Source organism: Asterias amurensis, chromosome 12 (assembly GCF_032118995.1).
Source record: "Asterias amurensis chromosome 12, ASM3211899v1".
Classification (NCBI taxonomy): domain Eukaryota; kingdom Metazoa; phylum Echinodermata; class Asteroidea; order Forcipulatida; family Asteriidae; genus Asterias; species Asterias amurensis.
The window spans coordinates 10,263,108-10,288,050 of NC_092659.1; the positions used below are offsets into that span (position 1 = coordinate 10,263,108).

The window sequence follows — 24,943 nt, forward strand, 5'->3', positions numbered from 1 at the left end:
TTTGTTGATCAGCTTGCCCTTGGTAGACTTTGGAAACATTTGATTTGTAGCCAACCACTAAAATTGGTGTAGCTACAACCCTGTTAATGAATACACATTTTTCTTCTGTCTTTTTATTGATAACAGTAAAACTGGAACCTAATTGTCCAGTAAAACACAGAAAGTGAAAATGAGTTTCCGTCTGTAAATCTTTTATTTAGAGCTCAGTGGTCAATGGCAATCATATTCTGCGGCCGGTTGCTTGCCTTTATTTACTTGATTTGTTGTCTACTTGTGTGATGTTATTTATCCTTAGGATCTAAGAATCATAGACTGGCTAATAAGTACATTCACCTCACCATTAGCAGTAATATATCTATGCAACATTATTTTTAAATAAAAAAAGAACCATTTGAGCGAGAGGTTGTCTTCAGCCTACGCTTTCTCAGGAAACTCTGATAGTCGTCTTCCATTCTGGTCCAGCATTAGCGTCCTAATCTCAGTTGTGTCTTGTTGTGTTGCGTCCTTCTTCAGCTGGTCTACGAAGATTAGTCTTCTCCTGCTCTTGCTCCTGTTCGATGCATCGTGATGGTCTTAGTCTCAAAGAACGAGAGGGAGGGGATACAACCTCCTTTCAAGTTAGTTTTTAAATTGAAGATATTTGTACAGAGTAAAGATGTCAGCCTATTCCTTTGTGTAATTTCCTGTTGCAGAGGCCGGATTCCAGACAGTCTATTACAGCCAGTTTCATGGCGGAGGACCTACGTAGAACCAAAGATTTAGAGCAGCTTTTAGATGATCATATTGCAAACCTTGAGCAACAAACTGATGACACAATACACAGGAGGCGCATTGGTGGTGATGGAGGTGACCTAGTGGGTCAAGAGAATAGGGTTTAAAGGCACTGGACACTTTGGGTAATTACTCAAAATAATTGTTAACATAAAATCTTTTAAAACACACTTCTTGTTTGTTATGTATTCTGGTTGGCTGAAACATGGTCACATGGGGTGAACTAATATAGTCTACTGCTTGCGCATGCGTGTTTTGGGGGAATAGTGCCTGCCGGGCAGTAGTCTTTGAAAATAGTGCCTGGTTACAGCGCCCTCTCTTGACTTGAACCGTGCAACTACAAAACTTCTGTTGTTTTCCTGATTTCTGTTCTTATTTCACATGTAAGACTGAGGTGTGTTATAAAACACATATTGACTGGTATAATTCGGTAACTAGTGTACGCCTATTCCCCCTTGGGCCTGTGAGTGACCAGAAGAGGGGCCTCGGGAAATAGGTCGCTCTTCTGGTCACTCAAACTCTCTCGGGGGAAAAGATGTACACTAGTTACCTCATTGCCAGTCAATATGTGTATAATATGACCTAAGGGAATAAAAGGGGCAGTGATGAGTTCTTAAAGGGCTGTTTAAAACCGGCAGGGTCGTGGACGTGCGATATAGGCCTGAGTCGAACCCCGCACAAAATGCTGTCCGAAAACAACCGGTTATAAACAGCTCCAGCTAGTCATTATCAACCTTTTAAAAAAGAACACTTGACGCGCTCTTCATCAGTAGGAATAGCGAGACTGTCTGAGGTAATTATGAATAATAAGAACATTTGTAAAGCGCCATCTATCTAAGACTAAACTTATTCTGAGGCGCATGGTAACAAGCGATGGAGAGCTGTAAAACTTTGTGAGAAACGGCTCCCTCTTAAGTAAAGTAGTTTTTGAGAAAGAGTTATTTCACACAAAAATATTTGAATTGAATTTGAGACCTCACACAAAAATTTGAGACCTCAGATGAGGTCTCAAATTCAAGGCATCTGAAAACACACAACTTGTGTGACAAGGGTTTTTTTTTCTCTATTATTCTCTCTCAACTTTGACGACCAACCGAGTTCACTAGTTTGTAATTTTATGCATACAATGTTAAGATACACCAAGTGGGAAGACTGGTCTTTGATAATTACCAAATGTGTGTCCAGTGCTTTTAAAGACACAATACGCAGGAGGCACAATATATTGGCAATTTCTTTTAGACCATCTCAAAATTATGGAGAAAGATATTGTGTTAGTCATCAGATTATCAAATGTTGTTTAATAATCTTACCATCTTATCTACATTAGGTTGAAATATTGCATTATATGGCAGTTGTTTGGGTTTGGGCCTTTCTGTTTGGGGAGGGGGTTTGGAGGAGGGGGGGTTTGTCTGTTTAATGTTGCCTTATCTGGCAATGTACGTGTATTTGTGCTTCCAAGGTATGTGATTCGTTCTATGCAAGGAGCCTTACATTTACTGTTATCTTCCAGTATGCGCCAATCCTCCAATCAGATGCTCAAACCTTAGTGTGATATCAGGCGATAACCGACTCCTAGTTTTTATATTGCACTCTGTGTATTGTGAGTGTTAATGCGTTACACTCCACATACGGTTAGTGCAAACATTACATTTTAAGCTTAGTGCGTGCAAAAACAAAAACACAACCTAACCTCATTGACTTAATGAGGCTGGAAGATAAATTCGTTATTACAATAGCGCTCATGGATTACATAAAAATGTAGCACGTCCCATATCCTTCAACCTCGTTGGATATGGGATCGGACGCAGAAGCGCTAATTTTTCTGTATTCCACTCACGCTTGTGTCACAACTTTAATAGGGATCAAGAAATTTGTTGTATAGATAGATCCTCTGAGCAGTCACTTTTTTTTTTCCATAAGGTAAAATTGCAACCTTAAAAATGCCACAATAAATTGCCAACTTCAGCTTCCTATCTATATTGATGTTAAATTAATAATTATAATAATAAATAATATTTATAAGCACCAAAATCCACCAAATTTAGGTGCTCTAGGTGCACGAAATGTAAATACTTTAATAACCAGGGTGTCAAGTTACTTTTTAAGCCTCGTCCATACTTCCTGCGAATCAAATGTGAAGAGAATTTTGACAAAACAAATTTGCAGCAAAGAACTAACTTGCATGAGTTAAAATGTGCTCAACTCCAGTGAAACATTCTCAGTTAAAAGAGAGCTGTGACGTCAAAATTCATATCGGTCGCATTCAGTATGAATCAGACTTTAGTCCAGATTTTGGTGCAGGATATTTTACGTTTGCCAAGTCGCACGCTCAAAGTAGATAGAGTGTGAGATACTGGGTGCGTTCGATTAGTTTCCCTGTGTCGACCCCGCGGTGCTCATTCATGTGAGCCCCTGACAAGAGCTAATCGAACATCAAACCGACTCGCCCTCTCGTGGTGACGTCATGCACCTCTGGCCACTGGGGGCTGACCCGGGTGAGCCCCTGGAATGACATCAAAGCTATTCGAATGAGCGGGGGTAGACCAGGGTCGACCCGGGGAAGCTCATCGAACGCACCCACTAATGTGTATGTATATTACAGTGTCTCGTCATCAAGGTGAAGCTTTGTCTCATACCATAACATGAAGTCACAACAAATAGTAATCCACAAGAAATGTACCTTGGATTTGTTGTAAGAAGCTCCATGTTCGATGTCATAATACACTGCACAGTTGCTGTATTAGTTTAAACCGACTTCCATAATGAATATGACACACAGAACAAGAGGAAATCCACTCTACTCATTCCCTTTACACTGTTTATTGCTATTTCGGAAGACTGAGAAATTACTGAATACATTCCTTTATGGCGGGCATATACAAAATATCTCACTAAGTATCAAATGTAGTATTTCATTTCAATAGTACATGTAGTATTTGGCCTGGTTATTTTTACAATGAGTACTTTATACTAGCTCTTTATATCAGATGAATGGCAAATTGAAATGACTAGCAATGTGAGATTTGTTAGCACTGATGAATCTGGTATTCTGGTAACAGACATGGTAAGCCAATCTCATGTTCCTACATTGCATTTTGCAGTCTGGGGAGTCATGCCAAATCACTACTCAGTCATAGACCCCTGCAAACAACATGACCTACTGCTGTACCATTTTGTGGGAGGTCAAATTCATCATGTAATAACGTCATCAGAAAGTATTTCAGGCAGACCCAATGACAGATAGTGAGCCTGCATCTTATATGCAAAGAGTCTTAAAGGCAGAGGACACTATTGGTCATTACTCAAAATAATTATCAGCATAAACCTCACTTGGTAACGAGTACATTGTGTAATGCCATGGGGAGAGATTGGTAGTATAAAAAATTGCTCCCGTTGAAGTGATGTAGTTTTCAAGAAATCGGTAATTTTCCACGAATTGGATTTTGAGACATCAGATTTAGATTTTGAGGTCTCGGAATCAAGCATCTGAAAGCACACAACTTTGTGTGCCAAGGGCCGTTGTTCTTCCATTAGTTTCTCACAACTTTGACGACTAATTGAGTTCAAATTTTTACAAGTTTATTTTGTATGCATATGTTGAGAAGACTGGTCTTTGACAATTACCAATAGTGTCCAGTGTCTTTAATACATTGGTAGTAGTCATCAAGAAAGCTACAACTGTTGAATAACATGACCCATGCTAATTATTTACACTTATTGTAATACACACATATTTAGAGTACATATATACAGTGAAGCGTGATTAAGAATGAATGGTAGCAAGCAGCAGCTTTTGTTTAGTACTAAGATGAGGTGTCCATTATTGACACATTGCCATCAAATACTGCAAAAAGATCCTCAAAACAACAAATCCAAACTCCAAAGAAAACGTATAAGGGAGGATAGAAAATGCAGTCAGAAATTTGATTTTTTCTAAATAATTTTCCTGGCAGAAACTTCAGCAAACTAGCATTGAGAAATCAGAACAGACGTATGTAAGAAGCATATCTGTTTAATCACTCAGACAGAGAGACCCGAGAGGACCATCAGGACCCAATTTCATAAAGCTGTTTTACAAAATAATGCTGCTTAGCAAATAGAGCACCAGTTGCAACAATGTAAACTTAATGGAATATTGGCTGGTAACCAATGTCTGCTCGGCATTTGTTTGTGCTTACAACCTTTATGAAACAGGGCCCTGATCATTTAACAGTTGAATGTGCTCAATGCTGAATGTTCCTTCTCACACCATAGGTTTGCAAATAAACCAAGAAGCACATACATCTTTATGATATGAATTTATTATTGGTACACTTCCTGCCATTGTTTATATCACAGGAGTTAAGCAACACTTTATGTTTGGAAATACATACAAATCTTATTTAAAGAATGCAGTTATGTGCTACAATGTTCAAACTGACTTTTTGCAACAAGGTTTACCATTAAAAAAATGTAATGGCCCATGCCTTTTGCAGTATTTAGCACATAATTAGTACATGTGTGCATTATATTCAAAACACAGTATTAATAGCCTACTGTCCATTCACCAAATGTCTCAACTCAATCTTACCAAGCCGGCCCACTACATGTATAAGGTTGCATTTATTGGAGTGTTGTAAACCGGCTATGATATATGCAAAAACTACGTTCCCACCTCATTTTGCTGTCAACTACATTGATTGTACATTCTCTAGGTGTACAAGTAGCTTGGCAGTCATCTCTGTACATAACTTAATTTATAGTCAGACACCATTTCAATATACATTGTACATGTTCATCATTGATTCATAAGGCACTTGGATACGTATGAAAAGTTTATCAAAAGTTTGGATGGATTGAAATATTATCTGGAAGAACCTTCCACCATTTCAAAAGAGATAACAAATATAATATTGTATAAATTATCTATAATTATAAGTATAATTACAAAAAAATGCTGTACTTGTTTGTTTATTGAAGAATTAAAGCAAGTACAGTGTGCTGAAAGCAGAATACAAGATGCTTATCGTCTAGTCTACTTCTAGCTTGTAATAATGTACAGTTTACAAAACTTTACAGAGTATTTTGAAAAGGCCATGCCATAAGCCAAAGCTGTTAATTCAGATGTTTGAACTGACTTTTACAATTCCTGGTGTGAAATATGTAGTATGTCTTCCAGTGTGCAGTTTTTCAGAGTTGCAAAATATTTATGATTAATAAATAAATAAAGTATTTGTGTTTGGCTTATTAATAAGGCCACTATTGATTAATTAAATGAAGTCAAGTTGTTTACTTTGCCTGGGTTATTGATCATATTGTGCATCGTTTAATAATTATGTTGTGTATGTCACTTACTACAGTTCAAATGTAGACAATGTATGTTTTTTTCTGATAGTTAAATCATATTGTTTTGTTCTTGGCTGCAAATTGTGTCCATGCGACAATTTTAATGAGAGTTTTTTTCTTTCTTGATTGATTTGCACCAATAGTGTCATTGAGCAGTGGAAGGATGTGAAGCTAGCTTGATAGAATTAACATTAACTAGTAATGACTACCCATATACTGAATGTATGTTTGTGGCTATCAGCAAGGCATGTCATTTTCATTATGTTATAACGCTCGGTCAAGAACATGAAAGTTGGCAGTTAATTACATTTTATTTACACCATTTGCTAGAATTTTCACTTAGCATAAACACTCGTACTACTTCCCTGATGACTACATCCTTAATCAGTTCTAAAATTCATCATACATGCTGAATTACTGTAATGAATCCATCAATGGGCAACATGAAATGTGACAGGCTCTACAAAAATAAGTCGCTTGTCGCACAACCCAGTTTCCAGTACAGGGCTGTTGAGTGATGGGAGGGCGAGTTTTTTTTTTTCATGTGGTTTCATGCTTCTTAAGGGTCTATATTTTCACATTTTCTGGGGGGAAAAAAATGAAAAACTGAAAATTGAAATTAAAAAATCTGAAAAAAATTGTTTTTGATCGATAAAGGTGAATAAACCAAGCACTTTTTGTTCATCCCCTAGACGTCAATAGTTTTTATTAAACAGGCCGTTTCCCCAGTATGGGTTATTTTCAGATTGTGACATAATCTTTTTTCAAAAGGTCATATCTTTTTAACCAAACATCGTAAAAGTGTGTAAGACATGTCAAAATGAAGCTTGTTGTATGCTCTTTTCAGCGATGTATAAAACCCAATAAGTTAATTGTCCCCCTTGTGACTCATTTTGCAGAGCCCATCCTTCATGCACTGACTGCCACAGCCTTAAGCTCTGGGACTGTAGTAACATAGCTTTAATGAATAATGTTGTTTATATTTATTCCACACAAGCTCAAGCAATACCTCTCATAATGCTACTCACTAACTATTGTATAGAGTCAAATCTACATGTTATTATACAGAGCAATTAACATCAAAACAAACAGTTTTCTCATTAAGAAAATAAAATACTTGGAAGGCAGAATCAATTCAAAATCTAATTTAAAAAAAACATAATGAAAATGGAAGCATCTGAACTGGGAAGGTTAAAAAATAAACATGAGATTGCCTTTTCACCATTTAAAAATCAAACAGTTAATTTTTACAAAGCATTATCCTGTGAATTATGAACTTCTAGTGGCAGGCAAAATCTTGGACGTCACATTTCACTTTTGGTGCATGTTTACACAAAATTATGCAAAAGTCCAATTTTTTTAGTACCTATTTTTAAGAAAAACAATCTTGTATTTGTAGATAAAATAAAAAAAGCTATTAATTTCATGAGCCTTTTTTTCATGACACAAAGCACATAAATGTAAGATTAATAAAAGTATGAAATAGTAGGGGAAGTTTAATATGTTGCAATATAAACATGAGGTATCAAGGCTAGTTCCTTTAGCCCTTTATTAACAAGGCACAATCTAGTACTCAAAACCATTCAATCCAAAATACCAATCATTTAGCATCTGTCATAAAAAAAATACATGTTTATAAATATTTTCACACAAGGTAAAATTAGATCAATAAATATGCTAAATTTCCGTGTTACAATTCAGACAACACAATGTAACACTCACCATATCCATGGGTCCATGTTAGGCCCTCTTCAAAATGAATAAACCTTTACAGTAAATGACCAGGAGTCAGTGCTTGTGGTTTTATAGTTACCACAAGTGTTATTCAAACTCTGACCTTCAAAGTCAAAGTGATAGTGCCTGGCCAAACCTTTTGTTCATAACTGTTGTTGAGTGAACAATCTCTTTGTACACCATTGATAAAGAACTTGACTCGTTATAACTTGGATAAGGTCATTTCTGAGAGAAATTGGTTCAGTAAAGGTCAGTTGATGGTGTTTAAATTAATGCAATTGTCCCATTACTTGAATCAAACTTGTTGAACCATTATACATTTACCAATGGTGTACTCTGCAGTTGCACATCTTTAGTTTCTATTACAACTCAATTCCTCAATCACGGTGCAGCCATCTTGTTTTCTTGTAGTCAAATTAATGAGACAAAGGAGGCAAGTCTTTTACCTCTTCATTTCCAACCAGCCAGTGAGGACAAGTCTCTTAATGTGTACACATTGTCACATCTTACATGATGGAAGAGTGTAATAGTCCACTGTTTCATTGTCTACAAGGTACAATATTAACCTAGAGCACCGGTACAATCATAGTATCTAACTTCTTGCAATTTAATATTGACATAATAGATCTGGTTTCCATACACACAAGACATCAAATCACTGCGAGTTGATGTCTCGTGAACTGAATTCAAATATTCATTGGAAAAACATCAAAGCATGTTCTTAAATTCTGCATAACATAGGAACTCTGTTTTGTGTGTCTACACCACCAGTGCATAAACTTCACAATGCATTGAAATACAGAGGTGCTTTATTTTTTTGTGTGTTAATTGAGCAATGTTTGCCTCATGGTTTGCCACCATGAAAGCAAACCAACTTCGTGTTAGTCAAAAAACTACATCAATATAAAGACCATAAACAACGTCATAGCACTGGTTAATGTTTATACAATCCATACTGATGCATTTTTAAGTGATAATTGAGGTAAGACCAGGAAGACTATTTATAACCATGTGAGAAAGTTATCCATTCTATTAGGTGAGGCCAGGACTGCTTCTACATCATTCAAGATGTCCGTATTGAGTGCTTCATGAAGACTGGGTACCAGATCATCACTATCCATGTTGCCTTGGTTACTATTATCACCGGTGCCTTCCATTGGACCCATATCAATGTTGGTACCCGGCATCGAGTCTAAGAAGTCCATATGACGTGGCGTCATGGAGGCTGGGATCGGAGTCTTGCGTTCACCTGTAAGTCATAAACAATGTTTCAGGAATGGTTATTTGTAAACTTGATGAAACATGAAGGTCGATAACGATAAGTTGTATTTTGTATATGGGATTTGAGCCATTGCATGGTGAGGTATCAATATATATTTGGTTTCAGTAACACCATGTGTATCTACTTGCCTGGTAGATTATGTGCTTGATATTCTACTACCACGTAGAGTTCGGGAGACTTCTCAGTTCTAAAAAGAACTGTCCTGCTTTTTAACTAAGGCAGAAGGTAGAAAATCGGCCAGGACTACTACTTGAGCTTATAGGATTGTTATTAACTAAATTACCGGGGAGTGAGTTATTGGTCTCAACGTTTCAAATAGCTTGCCCAAGTCATTGTCAGGAGACACTACCTTCCGCCCAGGTAGTAGTTAAAAAGCAGGACAGTTGTTTTCAGAACTGAGAAGTCTCAAAATTTTGGAAAATCTACTATATATGGTAGTAGAATATAAAGCAAGACAGTTCTCTACAGAACTAAATCTACCTGGTAAGTACCTACACACATGGTGTTACCTTAAGATTGTATTTTGTAGCTGGCATGAATGGAGTTCATCAATCATCTAGAGAGCTTCATTGAGTATTGCTGTTCTCATTACAGATAGTTCCTCACAATGCACAAGAAGCTTCGAACTCTTTATGTTACTCATCCGAGAAGGCTTTATTCTCATCACTAGTCCGAGGTTTGATAGATTAGCTGCTCATGACTGCTCATGTGAGTATTGTTTCTTACACTTTAAAGACACTGGACAGCACCTTTGGTAATTGTCAAAGACCAGTCTTCTCACTTGGTGGTTCCCAACATATGCATAAAATAACAAATCTAGGAAATTTTTACTCAATTGGTCATTGAAGTTGCAGGAGAATAATGAAAGAACGAAAAAACACCCTCGTTGCAACAATTTGTGTGCTTTCAGATACATAATTTAATGCTTCAGGCTTAAGTCTTTTATTATTTGAGTGAGATTACTTCAGAGGAAGCCAGTTCTCACAATGTTTGAACACGGTCGGCCATTATATGGAGTCAAAATTTTGCCTCCACAAAATGGCCAACCAAGGTCTCTTCCTGACGTAAAAGAAAAACCGTGCAATTTCGAATCTTACTTTTGTGGATCATTATATTCTACTTTTAAAACATCTTTCTAACCATATGCATTTCATACCAAATGGTTTCAAATGCGTTTCAAAGACCAACTCGACCGACCCAAGGCAACTTGTTCCTTTTAAGACATGGCATTTTCTTATGCTTACAGATCTTTCGATATGATTACACTCTAGGCTGTAATTTGATTGTAAGGCGTCAACTTGGGCAAACTACAGGCATTTTTTTGACATTGCTGCAGTACTTTTGATTCTTATTCCATTTGAATAACTCTGCCTTTGATAGCATTGATTACTAACCTTCAATAGTTTCCATATCTTCTACATTACTGAGTAAGTCATCGGGTGTACGTGGATGGCTATAACTGCTCATCCCACATCCGCTATCACCACTTTCCTCCCGGCTATGGAAGTTAGATGTATTACTGCTACTCAAGAATGGATCAAGGCCTGTAGTACTGACTGTATTACCATCTTGATTACCATTACTCACAGTCACAGGGTCCACAATCTCTCTCCTCAATTGAAGCTCCTGTAGAAATAATCAATGCAACCATATCATTCAGTACACCCCAACCATATCATTCAGTACACCCCCAACCACATCATTCAGTACACCCAATCATCACGTATGACTATGGCAGCCGTTTTAGATTTACGTCTTAACCTAAAATGGGCAACACACAGTGAAGCCCGGTTCATACTCTGCGAATAGTTTTGACGGCACATATAGCTGTTTTTTGCAGTGAATTTTTCGCTGGGGTTGAACACATTTGAACTGTTGTAAATTATTTCTTGCGAGTTTGTGACCTAAAAATTCGCCTACATGTAGCTTTCGCAAGTAGTATGAATCAGACTTAGCGTGTGGGGAACCTCACTCCCAAATTGTTTTATCCAAGATTTGTTTTATTTTATGCAAGTCGCCTGACACACAAGGCCTGAAGGCCAATTCAAGGTGTGGGCTACAATTATTTTTTCCAGAGGCCATTGCCACCTACTCCTAGGGCTGAAACAGGGTTACCCCTTTTACAGTCCATACGAATGTAGGTTTGGGTATCATTAATTCGATGCCTGGCCGGTAGAGCAGAAAGCACTACCTCCCCAATTTTATGTAGCAAGTGTCACGACCGGGATTCGAACCCACACTCTACTGATCCGGTGCTCTTAACTGCTCGGCCATGACACTGCGGTTGTGGCATAGTGTGGGCCAGACGGCAATAGTTAATCCAAGATATAATGGACCCAGTTTAGGGATTCGCCTATAGCTTAGCTGCAGCAGTCTTCAAATTGCTGATACTAACAAAAGGCTCAATGTCTAGCATGTCTTTGTCTATGTTGTGTACGTATCTGTTTCAACTGCTATTGCTTAGACTACAGGAAACATAGGATACATATTGTTTCCAAAATAAAACAGCATAAGTTTGTATAACAATTCTATGTTGTGTACGTATCTGTTTCAACTGCTATTGCTTAGACTACAGGAATTATAGGATACATATTGTTTCCAAAATAAAACAGCATAAATTTGTATAACAATCTGATGTGTTAGATTAAAAGAATGTAGTTAAGTTAACCACAAGCCATGCAAATGACATCACGTTATGTTGTTAATATGTATTATATGGGATTTAATACTCCTACCAACCACCACCAGTCATCATTGTCTCCGAGTTACCAATCAATCATTCATATTAACACAAGCAATGTGCTATTTTATAACAGCCCCCATGCTTTTGAGTTGGGTGAAGCAGGAGGCCTTGTCACACAATAGAGCTGGAAAATGGACATTAAAGCCCAGTTCATACTTCCTGAAAATGCAAATGCGAAGCGAATGTTGACGTCAAAACTTTGCAATAAATAATTCGCAGCAGTTCAACTAAGCTCAACTTACTTGCAATTGTCACTGCAGAAGGGAGTGTTTAAGACGTCAAATTCACTTCGCATTCGTACGAAGTATGGACCGAGCTTTATGCAATCAGGGAATGACTACCTTCAATACATGGTGAACAGATGAAGTAAACAACTCATGTACATGCAATACACCCCTCCAAAAATGTTCATGCCTAACAAGAGTGCGAGTTACATTTGTTTAAGCCATGAAATGGACGATATAATAGCAGTACATGTGTTTGTGGTAAACTCAATTGACTAATGAGGTGTGCCCAAACCACTTTTCCCACCCCCTAAAAATAGGAAAGAAAGTTTAAATTAACACGGAGGAAAAATTAGTGATTAGGATTTTGTTGGTTTACCAGCACACATGTGGCAATGAATACAATGTATTTTTAAAATCCAAGTACACTGTATATGGTATGGCTATCAGTAAAGATACTTCTGGTATGAAAAGAATGACAGAGTACTTTTGTGACTTTTAAACTGCTTCACAAAGTTCCCTAGACTGTTACATGTATCTACCTCCATATTTACAGAAATGTGAGTTCCAAAGAACTGGGTTTATTGTTTTGCTAAACCTACATGACACCAATATTCCTCACCAGTGTAGTTATAGCAGGGTTAGCATGCTCCTTCACATGGAGTGATATGTGGTTATAAATTGGCCTAGCCTGTACTTGTCTCACAACCCAGACGCAATACAATGAATGGTCTAGTCAAATACTAACCATTTGAAGCTGACAAAATGCCCTTAATTGACCCATGCATCACAGCAGCAGCAAGGAACAGACTATTGTACACTATTAGACATCCTCCTGTGTGCCAACCTTGTGTCTCATAATTGAGTTTAGTTTAACCTTTACCATTCACTCCATTCTCCTCCAGCCTTTGTTGAGAGTTGAGCCATCTATCATCAATCACTTAATCTTTGGATTGAATTCATGTCTTGGCCATTGTTCAAGATGAGTTCCAAGAAACTGATGACTGGAGTATGCAAATCTACAAGACATCTTAAGATGTTTATATTACACTGTACAGTACAAGGAAACTACCACAAATTAAACAACTCTGCTGAGCAATGTTTTAACTAGATTGTGTGTATTGAAAGTACATGTACAGCTATTCCTACCATTGCTATAGTGCTCAATGGTTTTAAGCGTGTTTTAACAAAGCAGTTTTAATTATCATTCAATGCTTGAAAAAATGTTGGGTTTTTTTTTCAAAAGAAAACAAATTCAACCTAAACTTGTTCTCATTTTCAAATGGACGCAGCAAGATATCAATTGTATAGGCCCTGCACTTCATATTTCCCAGATATCAACAAACTACACATGTCATGATTGACTACTAAAGTGTCCCTACAGGCACCATTGTTAGCCTCTAAGTCAGTTTTAAACTCTAGTTAACTTAATAACAAAGTAGTGTGTTTCCAGGGAGTTGAGTTGAATCCAAATAAGGTCATGTCTACAAATGAGAGGGTTTGTTGGGCCCATTAGAAGGTCACTCTTACCACCCATTACCCACCCCAGTCTTACCGCCCACTCTTGCCACCCAGTCTGCACTGCCTGCGGTTAATGGTAAAACAAGACCAAAACTCCAAGCGAAACAAATAACATAACAATTAACATCTTTGCAAAGAAGTGTTGGTTTTAACTTTGTAACAGGGAAAAAGATTTGCTGTAGTCACTTAAAAGTTTGGTACAAGATTGACATGAGTCTTATAAAAAATATTATTTTGCGACGTAATGCCTTGTTAAGGGAAAACAAATTCCAATATACCTAAACTATAAACACAATTTGTGACTGAGGATAGAGAATTGTTTGGGTATCTCTGGCAAAGGGAAATCCATTTGTTTCTGAAAAATTCAAGGAAGGTGGACTTTTTCTTAAAAAAAATAACATGTCTAATGAAAACTATACACTTGTATGTTGTAAGGACACATTACTGGAGTTGCGAGTATTATTAACGATAACAAATCTTAGATCCATGACCTGTGAGTGTAGTTTAGGGCTATTTTTGTAACTGTGGACATACTTTTAAAGACAGTCCAATACACCGATCACAATTTAAGTTGAGGTTGGTTTCTCATTCTCATGTACATTGTAGGCATTTCAGTATCAGTCATTCATTGAAATAAGTAGCTTCAATTGTAACTATCCATTGATTGAAGCTGTCATTCGATGGATTTTTCTTTAAAAACTTGTTAAGATCATTTTCATATAATGGCTTGTTTACCGGTGAATATCAAGATGGTGTATGGTCACATTGTGTAGTAGAGATTTCGGGCTTTAATAACATAAGATATGATGATTAACGGTCACAACTTCACAATGATTATATAGGCCCCCATGTGATTAATTAATTAATTAATTAATTAATTAATTAATTCAAATGCAAATGAAGAACATGAATAGCCTTACTGTACACTACTTATCATTGTATCAGTAATGAATCATGCAAACATCACAACACAAGTCAAGTTTATCTCCTAAATAAACAGTTGGCTTAAGTACCCTACTACAGGCTCATGGGTTGAGTGAAAGATTAATTAATTGCTGCAACTTACTCAAGTTCCAAACAGTTTCTAAATGTACCTCCATGGTTATATCATTATGTGCACAATGGTCCGAGTCAAGGCACTTTTTTAGCAAGTTGCTAGAACTAGGATTCAATGCAAAGAATGAAAGCCACTAAGGATAGATTGTGGCTTTAAAGATTACTTTCTGCATCTCACAAAATACTTATGTTATGTGCAAACATCTAGGTACCCCCAGCTGTAATTGTAATGTGAAACGTTGCACCATAGATGTCAATAACACAGCGTTCAATATACCATTGTACATAAGATAAAAGAAAGCACATGTGCAATGCCAACATTTTATCAATTTGGAGTCTTGTTAGTTATTATAATAGCCCCACATTACAGTCCCAATTGCCGACACTTTTTCCTCACTACAGTTGTTAAATTAAATTCATTGTTCACTGAGTTAATGATCATCACTGACTATCTACTTGGATGTTAGTACATGTACTTAGAGTATGTGTTAGTTCTATCTATGCTTATGTCAGTCAAGACGATTTCATGCAAACTTTAAGTGAATAAATGCTTGCCGTGCACAGTTAGTTAACATGCAAAGCATTTCAGTGTTCTCCTATTGCAGTTTCGTTTGATACATGACAAGTGTAACCTTCATTTAAGCATCATTTGTCCTTTAATTATTGGTTAGTTTGATGTTACATGCAGGAGAACACTGGTCTAGCAATGGGCACTGTGAAACAACAGGGTAGAAATGACTTCATCTTGTTGACAACACTCACCTTGGGCACGCCAACCTGGCCCCCTTTCAAATGAGCAGTGCCCTCTTGAGGCCAAAAATTTCTAGGCAGAGATCTGTTTTTTCCACTTGCGGCCATCTACAGGAAATATAAACAAGTAGGAGCAGGGTTGGCGCTGGTCATGAGGCAGTAAATAACACATCATGACTACTTACATGTAGCTCATACTCAGTCAAAATGGTCAAATAGTTTGGCAGTTCATGCATAATTATAATAAGAAAACAAACTTTTCACCTAGGGTGTCTCAAAAAAGTTAAACACTTTTGAAATGGCTGCCAAATAAAATATATGTGATTCTGGGGGAAGAGATTTATATGTGTATGGATAGCTTATGGATTCAACGTTCATATGACACCAGAAAGTCTGAAACCAATTCTGATACCAAGAGGGTATGAAAACTAGGTTGCACAGATAATTACCCTTCCAATCTGTGAGGAGTAAGTACTTGCGAGCTTACAAAATTCACTCTAAGATGTGGGCTACTTATTCTGCAGTGACCTTACCCAAGCATGAATTATTTTCAGACTTTTTTGTGTGATATTAAAGTTGAATACATAACTTATCCACACATCTAAACCTTTCCCCAAGAATCACATATTTTTTCTTCGGCAGCCATTTCAAAAGTGTACATGTTTTTTTTAGACACCCGGGAAGGCTTTAGTACAATGATTATATTGAAAGTATATATTCAGATAGCATTATTTCCTATCCAATAAGAACCTGCTACCAACCCTGCTTTAACCAACCCCAGACTAGAGTTCAACTTCTCATGATAACAGTATGCAGGACAAGCATATATTATACAGTATTGCACAAAATGGCCTCCAAGCTACATAACACCAAGCGCATACAAATCATAAAATACAACCTATAGAAAGAGCCAATTGTTACTCCACCTAGAGTGTCACTGTGTAGCTTTGCATTTTGTGATTGTGTACTGCTGTATGTTGTGTCAAGTCCCAGCAGGGATCAATGGAGATTGATGCCAGTAGTAGTATACTGCCTATTCAGTTCAACTCAAACCATACACACACACATTATCATCTCAGTTTAGTATAGTGTATGGCCTTGTGAACTCTACTTTGTGCCACAAACTATAAGCACCTATATAGCATGTGTACAGATTACCACAACACACAGTCTGCTCACTGTATCAGCAATAATGACTGCATTATATTGCGTGATGTTTATACTTCTTCAGATGCAGCTTGACATTTATAAACTTTACCACTAATAAATGTCAGTGTTTGAATGCATCTAATGTCTTCTAGGAGAATATAGTTAACCCATTTCCTCCATGGACAAACTCACTTGTAAAGATAAATGTATTTTGTGTTGGTTGCCAAGGGGCCTGCCTTAAGGCAATTTTGCCCAGATAGAATTTGTTTTCTGTCTAGTTAATCTATTTGAGCGTACTTATTTGAGCGTACTTTGCTTCAAAAGTTATAGTGAAGTTGATGTCATATTATTAACTTCACTATATTTTTTGAAGCAAAGTTAATAATTCAAGTTAATAATTAACTTGAATACATAAACATCTACATCAGTAAAATGCCATTTTAGGGACAGATAAATTAATTAACTTTTTGTTTTCTGCATTTATAAGTCAGTATGATATTTTTCTTAATTTTTCTTGTAGCAACTCCATTCCCTTCTGATTCCAACGTCAAATGTCCACAAGATTTTGTTAATGGACACAAAATTGAAAGATATCATTAAAAAGATCAATTGGGGAAACAAAACATATTTGTGGGGCCTATATGATCACACAAACACTTGTTTTCTGACTCAAGACGACTTAATATCTGTCAATCCTTGGGGAAACCATTTGATTACCTAGTTTAAACATCCCTGAGTGCAAGTTGTTGTATAACTGCTTTGTAAATTGTATTGAGTTTCAATCCTATCTACAATAACCTACATGTACATCCTGCACAACTGGCATGAGGCTGTGAACCTGTCATCACATATGGCTCCCGCACTTTCAACCCTAGATACTATTCCTAGCATCAATTGATTGATCTTGATTCACTAACAATAACCTTCATCAAACTGTACACAGTTATTTCCTACAATCACATATCAATCATTTGGACAATTATTATCATTGTTATAATTCAGTCTCTAATTTGTTAAAATTGCTCAGAAACAGTTTTGTAATAAATACAAAGTTGATGCATTTTGGCTGTAATGTGTTAAGAACTAATGTTTCCCTCTACCCTACGTGTGTCCAGTAGTGTTCCAACAGTTGACATGACAGTATTTTTTAAGGACGGAACATTTAATTGTGGCAGAAAACATTCTCTGCAAACAAATACTATTATATAATACCTTTGACAACTTCAATTGTTGAAAATGACTTTGCTGTTTTCAGTCAAACTAAAAAGCGTATTTCATTTCTTAAAAATGATTGCATATGCATGCAAAGCCAAAGTTTAATTGAGTAAACCTTTCACGATTTTTTTATAAATCATATACTTTCATTAAACTTCCAATCCTGTTTTACGTTGTATTCATTCATTTTCAATTTCCATTTCTTCAATGTAGTAAAACTGAATTGACATTATACAGAGAACACAATAAACTAAAAAAAAAGAGAAATTGTCAAATTTACAAAAGTCTTAACACACATATAGGATTCAATTACATTTTTCATAGCAGACAACTTGGTGTTGTTATTAACTTGTACAACTAGCCTATCCCAAGGCCCACATGTAAATGCACAAAGAATCTGGTTTTTAGCCGGTATATGCCATACTTCCCCGTCTTCATCCACAAGAAACTGTAGTCCGATCCTTAAAGAGTTTGGGTACTTTTTGTACGACACAAAACACAATTACCATTACACAATTTGAAGATAATGATGATAGTAGAAAGCTTCCCTTAACATATTACTTGCTAGTTGCTGAGGGGCTGTAGACAAAATTCACGCAAATAATTTTTGTTGTCAGTGAGAAGAAAATTATTTGGGCATGTTGAACAGATTTACCTGACTCTCCTGAAAACATTGCTCTGTGATTTTCACCTTTTTTTTTCTCAAATCTTGACGACTAATGAAGCTGAAACTTCTACAGGCATACTATGTTATATCTTCCTTCATTAATAGTGGGGATTTATTTTATGCCCAAAAAAAATTGATCTACCAAAGGTATCAAAACCCTTAAAACAAACAGCATGTACAGTCATGTACAGACTTTTCAATGGTTGCACTGGAACGCTGTACTGACTGCAAACTACAACATCAGGCTGGTCAATTAGTTCAGAGAGAGAGAGAGAGACAGAGGGCATGAGGGAGTAGAAGGGGAGTTAAGAATAGCTTCTTATGTTCCCAATTGCCTGCACCTGTCTGCATATATAAATACACACATCCATACAGCAGCCAGTCTCTCAACCATCTTCAATATCATTGATTGTTCATCCAACAGCCACAGGAGTATCCAGTGTAGATGTATAGCAAGAGATGATGCATGCTAGTTTGGACATGACCATATATGGGCTGATGAGGACTCTGTATTGCCTGTGTGTAACCATACAGGAAACTATTGCATCTTCCATACGACTTATACTAGTAGTTGACACTGTCGTGTCTGCCTCTCTTTTCCATTGATGTACTTGTAGCTGGAGCAAGTCTTCCTTAGTTTCTTTTTCTTATATCAAAATCATCCTCTCTTTTTCCACAGCAAACTTTTACATTACTAGAATGAATAAATACCTACACAGTACAAGATCGGAAGGAGTACAAGATTGTTGACTTCAAAACTCAAGTTTACTTTCATTTTCCTTGCTTGTAAATTATTAAATGTAATATTGTATAGTTCTTTTGCTTGCATTCTGGTGACTAGACTAAAAAACTTTTGTTGTAGTGTTAGGTTTTGAGTTATTTGTGGCAGGATTTGTTCATTGTTGCTTTCATCTAATCTATATGTACCATGTAGTCGGATTATGTAAATTTATTATGAAACAAACTTTTGTTTACATTACCATCTTAAAGAGTTCTAAGTTACTAGAGTCTGTGACATTTACATGTCTTTACATATTTGAACAAACCAAAAACTTTGAACAATTTTGGGATCAAACTTTTTCAGCAAGGTCAGTCCCAGTTTTCCTTTATTTTGTACTTGGGTTGTTTTTTGTATAAAAAATATATATATATATAATGTATTTTCATATGATCCTATAGAACTGACAGTATTATGATCAAAGGATTCTCCAACAAAATACATGAAACAATGCATGTTTAATTAAGTAATTTGATGATTTTCACTGCCAAAACAGATGCCCTCTGGCCCTTTTTCAGGTGCTTCTATTTTTTAACTTGTTGTTAAAGCATTTGGGTATCGGTTCTGTGAAGCCACTTCAGCACAAATTTTCAGTCATACTTGTTTAATTCCCAAGACCATGAATTACTCTATTACAGGTTGGAACCAACTTGCGCTTTGTGTGCATCACAGCCACCAACACCTAATCAAATGTAATAAACATCTAATAAACATCGGCACCAGTGAAGTCAACTTTCCCCAATAATCACGAGAAGGCCTACATGAACTTTTGTTCTAGCTATTAAATTTCAAGCTCATTTTTAAACTAGAACAGACAAGAGGGCCGGCTTTGTTACGGATCTGGTTTCAGCCCGAGTCCAGATGGTTTTTGTTTATTATTATGAATATTTCTTTGGCACCAATTTGTTAGACTTATCTTTCAAAGAATGGGCCTAAATATTCATTTCTATCTTTTGAAAGTTAACTGTGTGTAATTTGCCCTTGGCAATGAATTATTGAAGTTCACAGAAAATTTATTTTCTCACTAAATTTTTGATTGAAATTGTCAACTGCACTGCAACTTGTAAAGTTATCAATAAATACTATGTGCAACAACTAAAACATGGCAAGGTACTTTAACTTGAAAAGGTTTCCCTCAATATGTATGCGCATTGACTTTGATCTGCTCTAAATTTAGGTATAATATGTTTTACTTTCAGTGAAAAGATTGTTATGAGCGAAAAATTACAACATATTACCTAAAGAGATGCTACAAAGAAACAGGCCAAAATTGAAAAAATCATTCCTACCCAGTATTTGTTTTGTAAACTTATTTCTTCATATCTTCCGAAAATAAGCCTTCTTATTGACCATATTCAAAAATCTTTGGGCTTTAAGTTTTTGGGTGGTTTTGTTGTGTTGTGTTTGTTTTTATGTGTTTTTTGTTTTATTTCTTTTCTTTTTAATTTTTTTTTTTATGGAGGGGGAAGGGTGAACATCATATCTTGAATTTCTCCAAAATCACACTCACGTTGAGAGAGGGGGTTGGTTGATAAACTATTTTTATGTTCTTTAAGTTGAGAATTACATTGAAAACAATCTTTCTATGAATGACTTACCTTTACATTATAATGTGTTGTTTATAAGAATTGTTGAAATTTTGTAAAATCCCTTAAATGAGACGGTTTTAATCTTCTCAAATGTGGTCCTCTTTATTGATCTATAGATCAACAATCCACTATTTCAGTTGGAACATTATGAACTTTTGAAAGAAAAGTTGTGTGGAAGAAATGGATGTTTGAGTGCAGTGGAGCAACCTACTGACCTGTTGAAGTATTTCTTGTTGTCGTCGCTGCAAGCACTCCCTTTCCATCTGCAATCGCTGTAACCTTAACTGCTGTTGACGTTGTTGTACTGACATGTCAGCAGCTGCAATCTTGCCAGCCTGCTGTTGTTGTGTTGGTGTTGGTGACATTGCCATTGGTTGCTGTGGTGGTGGTGGCTGTGCAGTTTGCTGTTGTGTGTTTTGCTGTAAGGCTGCTGAGGCTGCTTGGACAGTACCTGGTGAGCGCATGGCTGAATATCAAACACACAATCACAGGTAAAGGCACCGGACACTATTGGTTATCACTCAAAAGTGATTGTTAGCATGAAAACTTACTTGGTAACGAGCAATGGAGAGCTGTTGATGTTATATAACATTGTGAGAAACAGCTCCCTCTGAAGTATTGTAGTTTTTGAGAAAGAGGTAATTTCTCACTTAAATATTAAAAGACTTCAGGCCTGAAGCCATTTTAAGCATCTGAAAGCACAAAAATGTATGGACTTTTTCTTTCATTATTTCACTCTTGCACAAATTGACAAATATCTACTCTGAGCTACAAACACCATTGTTGCAGCTGAAGACTCTGTATTATTTAATTTTGCTGCTTAAAAATTAAAAAAACGTGAACTTCTCTGATCTATGCACAAACCTTGAGACGATTAGGTCATACACAAAATAAATAGGGGAGTTGAATTAAGAAAGTGTATGCAAACTACCATGCTATTGTAAAGGCCTTTTCACACTACCTCCTTTTTGAACCGCTCTGAACCCTACATACCCGGGTCCTCTCCAGTTTATATCAGCCTCGCTTCTTCACAACACGGTTCAGAGATCATTCACACTGGTCTTCACGTAAACTGGCGCATGCGTGAACCGTATAACATTCAAACCATATACATGCCATTTCGATCCGGACTGACATTTTCAACCCTGGTCCCTGCCAGGGTTGATTTCAATCCGGCTAGAGCATACTACCCGGATCGGGGGCTGATTGAAATTTTTACAGTGTGAAACGGGTGAACAAAATCTCCGGTTCGAAACCGGTTCCGACCCTGAGATTTTGGACAGTGCGAAAAGGCCTTAAGTGCGATGTTGTTTAAGTGTTTTACCAATTCTTGGATCCAGCCAAGTTGTACTCCTGTCCATATGGTTGATAAAGTAGACCTCCCCTTCTGGTGTAGTTGCCTGTTCCCAGTTGGATGGTAGAGGGCCAAGGTCCTGCATTGCAGGCACTGGTTGCTGACTACTACCAGTTTGTGGAGATGGTGTCATATTATTATTAGAGATCTGAGGAGGCATTGGCGGTGGTGGGTTAACAGTATTCAGCTTATTTAGCTGAGACGTACTCAGGGTCTTGCGTGGATCCTGCCATGTAGTTGAATGTCTATTATGACTGCAAAGTAAACAATACAACATTGGATCAAGTATTTTTTTTAATCAAAAAGAACAGTAAAACATTTAACACATAGACTATATGGATCAAAGTTATCCCTTTCTTTTTTACTGTTTACACATGTATATTGCGTATCTGTACCTTTATCTGTAACTAGTGTTTTTATCGGCAGACTAAAGCTTTAGCTTATAGGACAATTACATTTTCCTCATCTTGCCTTCCCCACATCTTGTTTATAACTCGATTTTGTGTGCACTTTTTTTGAACTTGTGAAAAGAAATAACATTTTCAAGACTAAAATAATAATAGCCTTGTTTGCTTGAGAGCAATGACAGGTTAGATATTGGCTTTTTTATTACAAGGTGTTGATAATTATGCTGGTTCAAATGGATGTCAAGCTAGTACTGAACCTTGAAAATATTATTTGGTTGCTGAATGCTGACTACCAGTTTGTGGGTTAAGGGTGACATATTAGAGATGTAATGAGGCGGAGGCAACAGTGTTGATTAGAGTGAATATGCAGCTTATTTAGCTGACATGTGCTCAGGTTCTTGGCGTGTAATCTGCCATTTAGTACTTGTGTAAATACATGTACATGCACCTCTGGAACACAAACTACCTACATAAATAATGTTTACTAACAACAGTGTATTGCTTAAAATAATTTTTAATCTTACTTCTATGTCCCATAGTAGTACTACTTATTGTACCTTAATGTTTTCTTAATTAACTCTTGAGTAATTTTGTTGTACTTTTTGTTCACAAGACAAGACATCACACTGAATACCAAACCAGACGTCATAACCCCATTTCTAGTGAATAAACTAAATATATTTTTAGTCCATGAAATTCAAAGTAAAGCATGGTACATGCATGGAGGGTATAGTCTACCTCCATGGTACATGATGGTACATGATGTCAGCTTTACATCTCGCCATGTTGTTATGTTTAGTGAAATGCACATCTATTTCTGGGGAAGTCTGGGGAGGTCTGTTTAGGGTAGTCTGAGCAGTCTCAGCACTCTCAATGCTGTGGTTATAAAAACCACAGCCATATCATCTTACAGCCATTGACGTCACTAAGCAATGCTCACCCCCATGAAAGGAGATTTAGATTGTATGTGTTGGCATGCACTACTATACACAGCCAGTGCTTCCCTTGTCCTTTTTTCTATGGTTACACACTGTCCCAACCATCTACAATACCACCTTAGTAGTAGGTACTGTTTATACGACAATTAGAGAATAAATCTCAACTTCAAAAAAGTTTGCAAACTTCCTTTATTTTATAATATTTTGATGAATGTAACTAAGCAACAACACTATACAAAATAGGACACGCCTTGACCAAAGCTTTGTGACTGGTTTAGCCTTGCATGGGGTAATTATTGAGGTTAGTGGCCTTATGTTATGACCCCATCAGTGACAAATGAAATGGGTTATAACAACCCACGGCCATAGCCTTGGCACCAAGGCAGTAAGTAATCTACAAAGGCTAAAACAGCCTTTCAGTCTATAAATTTGACAATTATTGAACTTGGCTCCAGTTTTATCCTTGTAACCTTTTTTTCTTTTAAACATTAAATTAAATTTTTCTCTTTTCACTATAAAAATAAAAAACCAGTGATTGATAAAAAGGGCAACTTTGTTTGAAAGCGAGTTCATGAAAAACTTCCTTTTTCCCCCGAGCTTTATGGGGTTTTTCTCAAGGTGTTGGGGATGGGGTGTTGGGGTGTTGGGGATGGGGAAGGTTTGGATCATCAGTATTGTTTTCTGGAGATCTATAAAACCACATTTTATTTAAAGGTTTGATTTACCTTATTTTAAACATTCGTGTTAAAGAAAATTCCTGCAGATAATAATGTGTGTGCTGGTTTTCCAATTGATTTGCTGTAAATGTAGATGCTACTATATTACACATTAACCATGTAGTATACATGTGTGTAATCTTGACCTTCAATGTTAACTATTTTACCACACCCAAATAGTTTCCAATAATTCAGCTCAAGTTTCAAGGAACTTATGCTGAGTGCATTAGTAATGTACTTTATAAAAAACCTATGAATAATAACAAGGTTTTTGCAAATAACTACAGTACATACATTTCCTTTCTGTTCAAGAAATTGTAATCAACAACATAATTGTAGTATCCCAAAAAGTACCAACACCAAATCAAAAAAATTCGAGTTTTTCCTACACATCGTTTTTCTTTTCTTTTGTCTCCTGCAGGCACTGTAACAAGACTTGTGAATCTTTTTAATAGGGCTTCGATTCAGGTTCGTCATTTTTTTTTTTTTTTTTTAATTGTTTCAAATATGCACAGCAATCATATAACACGATTGTTTAATAATAAAGGAACATTACAGAGTTGGTTTTTGCTAACAAAACAGTTGCTGGAAGTGTAAGCACTTCAAGTAATCCACTATATACATAAACTAATAACCCTTGAGATTGATCGGCCATCTTGGTCACAAGAAAATAGTAAAAACGATTACACATTTCGCATGACATCGATTTAAAAAAAAAAATTAC

The 24,943-nt window shown here is 36.5% G+C and overlaps 2 protein-coding genes and 1 long non-coding RNA gene across 5 annotated transcripts in view; 2 read left to right on the top strand and 1 right to left on the bottom strand.

Moving 5' to 3' along the window:
• The window catches only part of LOC139945480 (centrosomal protein of 63 kDa-like), a 31,012-nt gene extending 24,952 nt beyond the window's left edge, over positions 1 to 6,060 (top strand). Inside the window, exon 16 of the mRNA XM_071942837.1 lies at positions 693 to 6,060. Coding sequence (XP_071798938.1) covers positions 693 to 878 — 186 coding nt within the window. The 3' untranslated portion in view covers positions 879 to 6,060. The remainder of the gene's footprint in view (positions 1 to 692) is intronic.
• Positions 3,563 to 24,943, bottom strand: part of LOC139945475 (transcriptional coactivator YAP1-A-like) — a 32,072-nt gene continuing 10,691 nt past the window's right edge. For 2 of the 3 annotated variants that reach the window (XM_071942830.1, XM_071942829.1), the window contains 5 exons: positions 22,129 to 22,412; positions 21,020 to 21,270; positions 15,419 to 15,514; positions 10,507 to 10,738; positions 3,563 to 9,079 (listed from right to left, as the gene is read on the bottom strand). In XM_071942830.1, coding sequence (XP_071798931.1) covers positions 8,832 to 9,079; positions 10,507 to 10,738; positions 15,419 to 15,514; positions 21,020 to 21,270; positions 22,129 to 22,412 — 1,111 coding nt within the window. In that variant the 3' untranslated portion in view covers positions 3,563 to 8,831. The remainder of the gene's footprint in view (positions 9,080 to 10,506; positions 10,739 to 15,418; positions 15,515 to 21,019; positions 21,271 to 22,128; positions 22,413 to 24,943) is intronic. The other variant, XM_071942831.1, reaches the window with a different exon arrangement.
• LOC139945481 (uncharacterized) lies at positions 8,942 to 24,713 on the top strand. Its single transcript, XR_011787084.1, has 3 exons — positions 8,942 to 9,081; positions 9,707 to 9,820; positions 24,641 to 24,713. It is a non-coding gene; the product is annotated as an uncharacterized lncRNA (long non-coding RNA).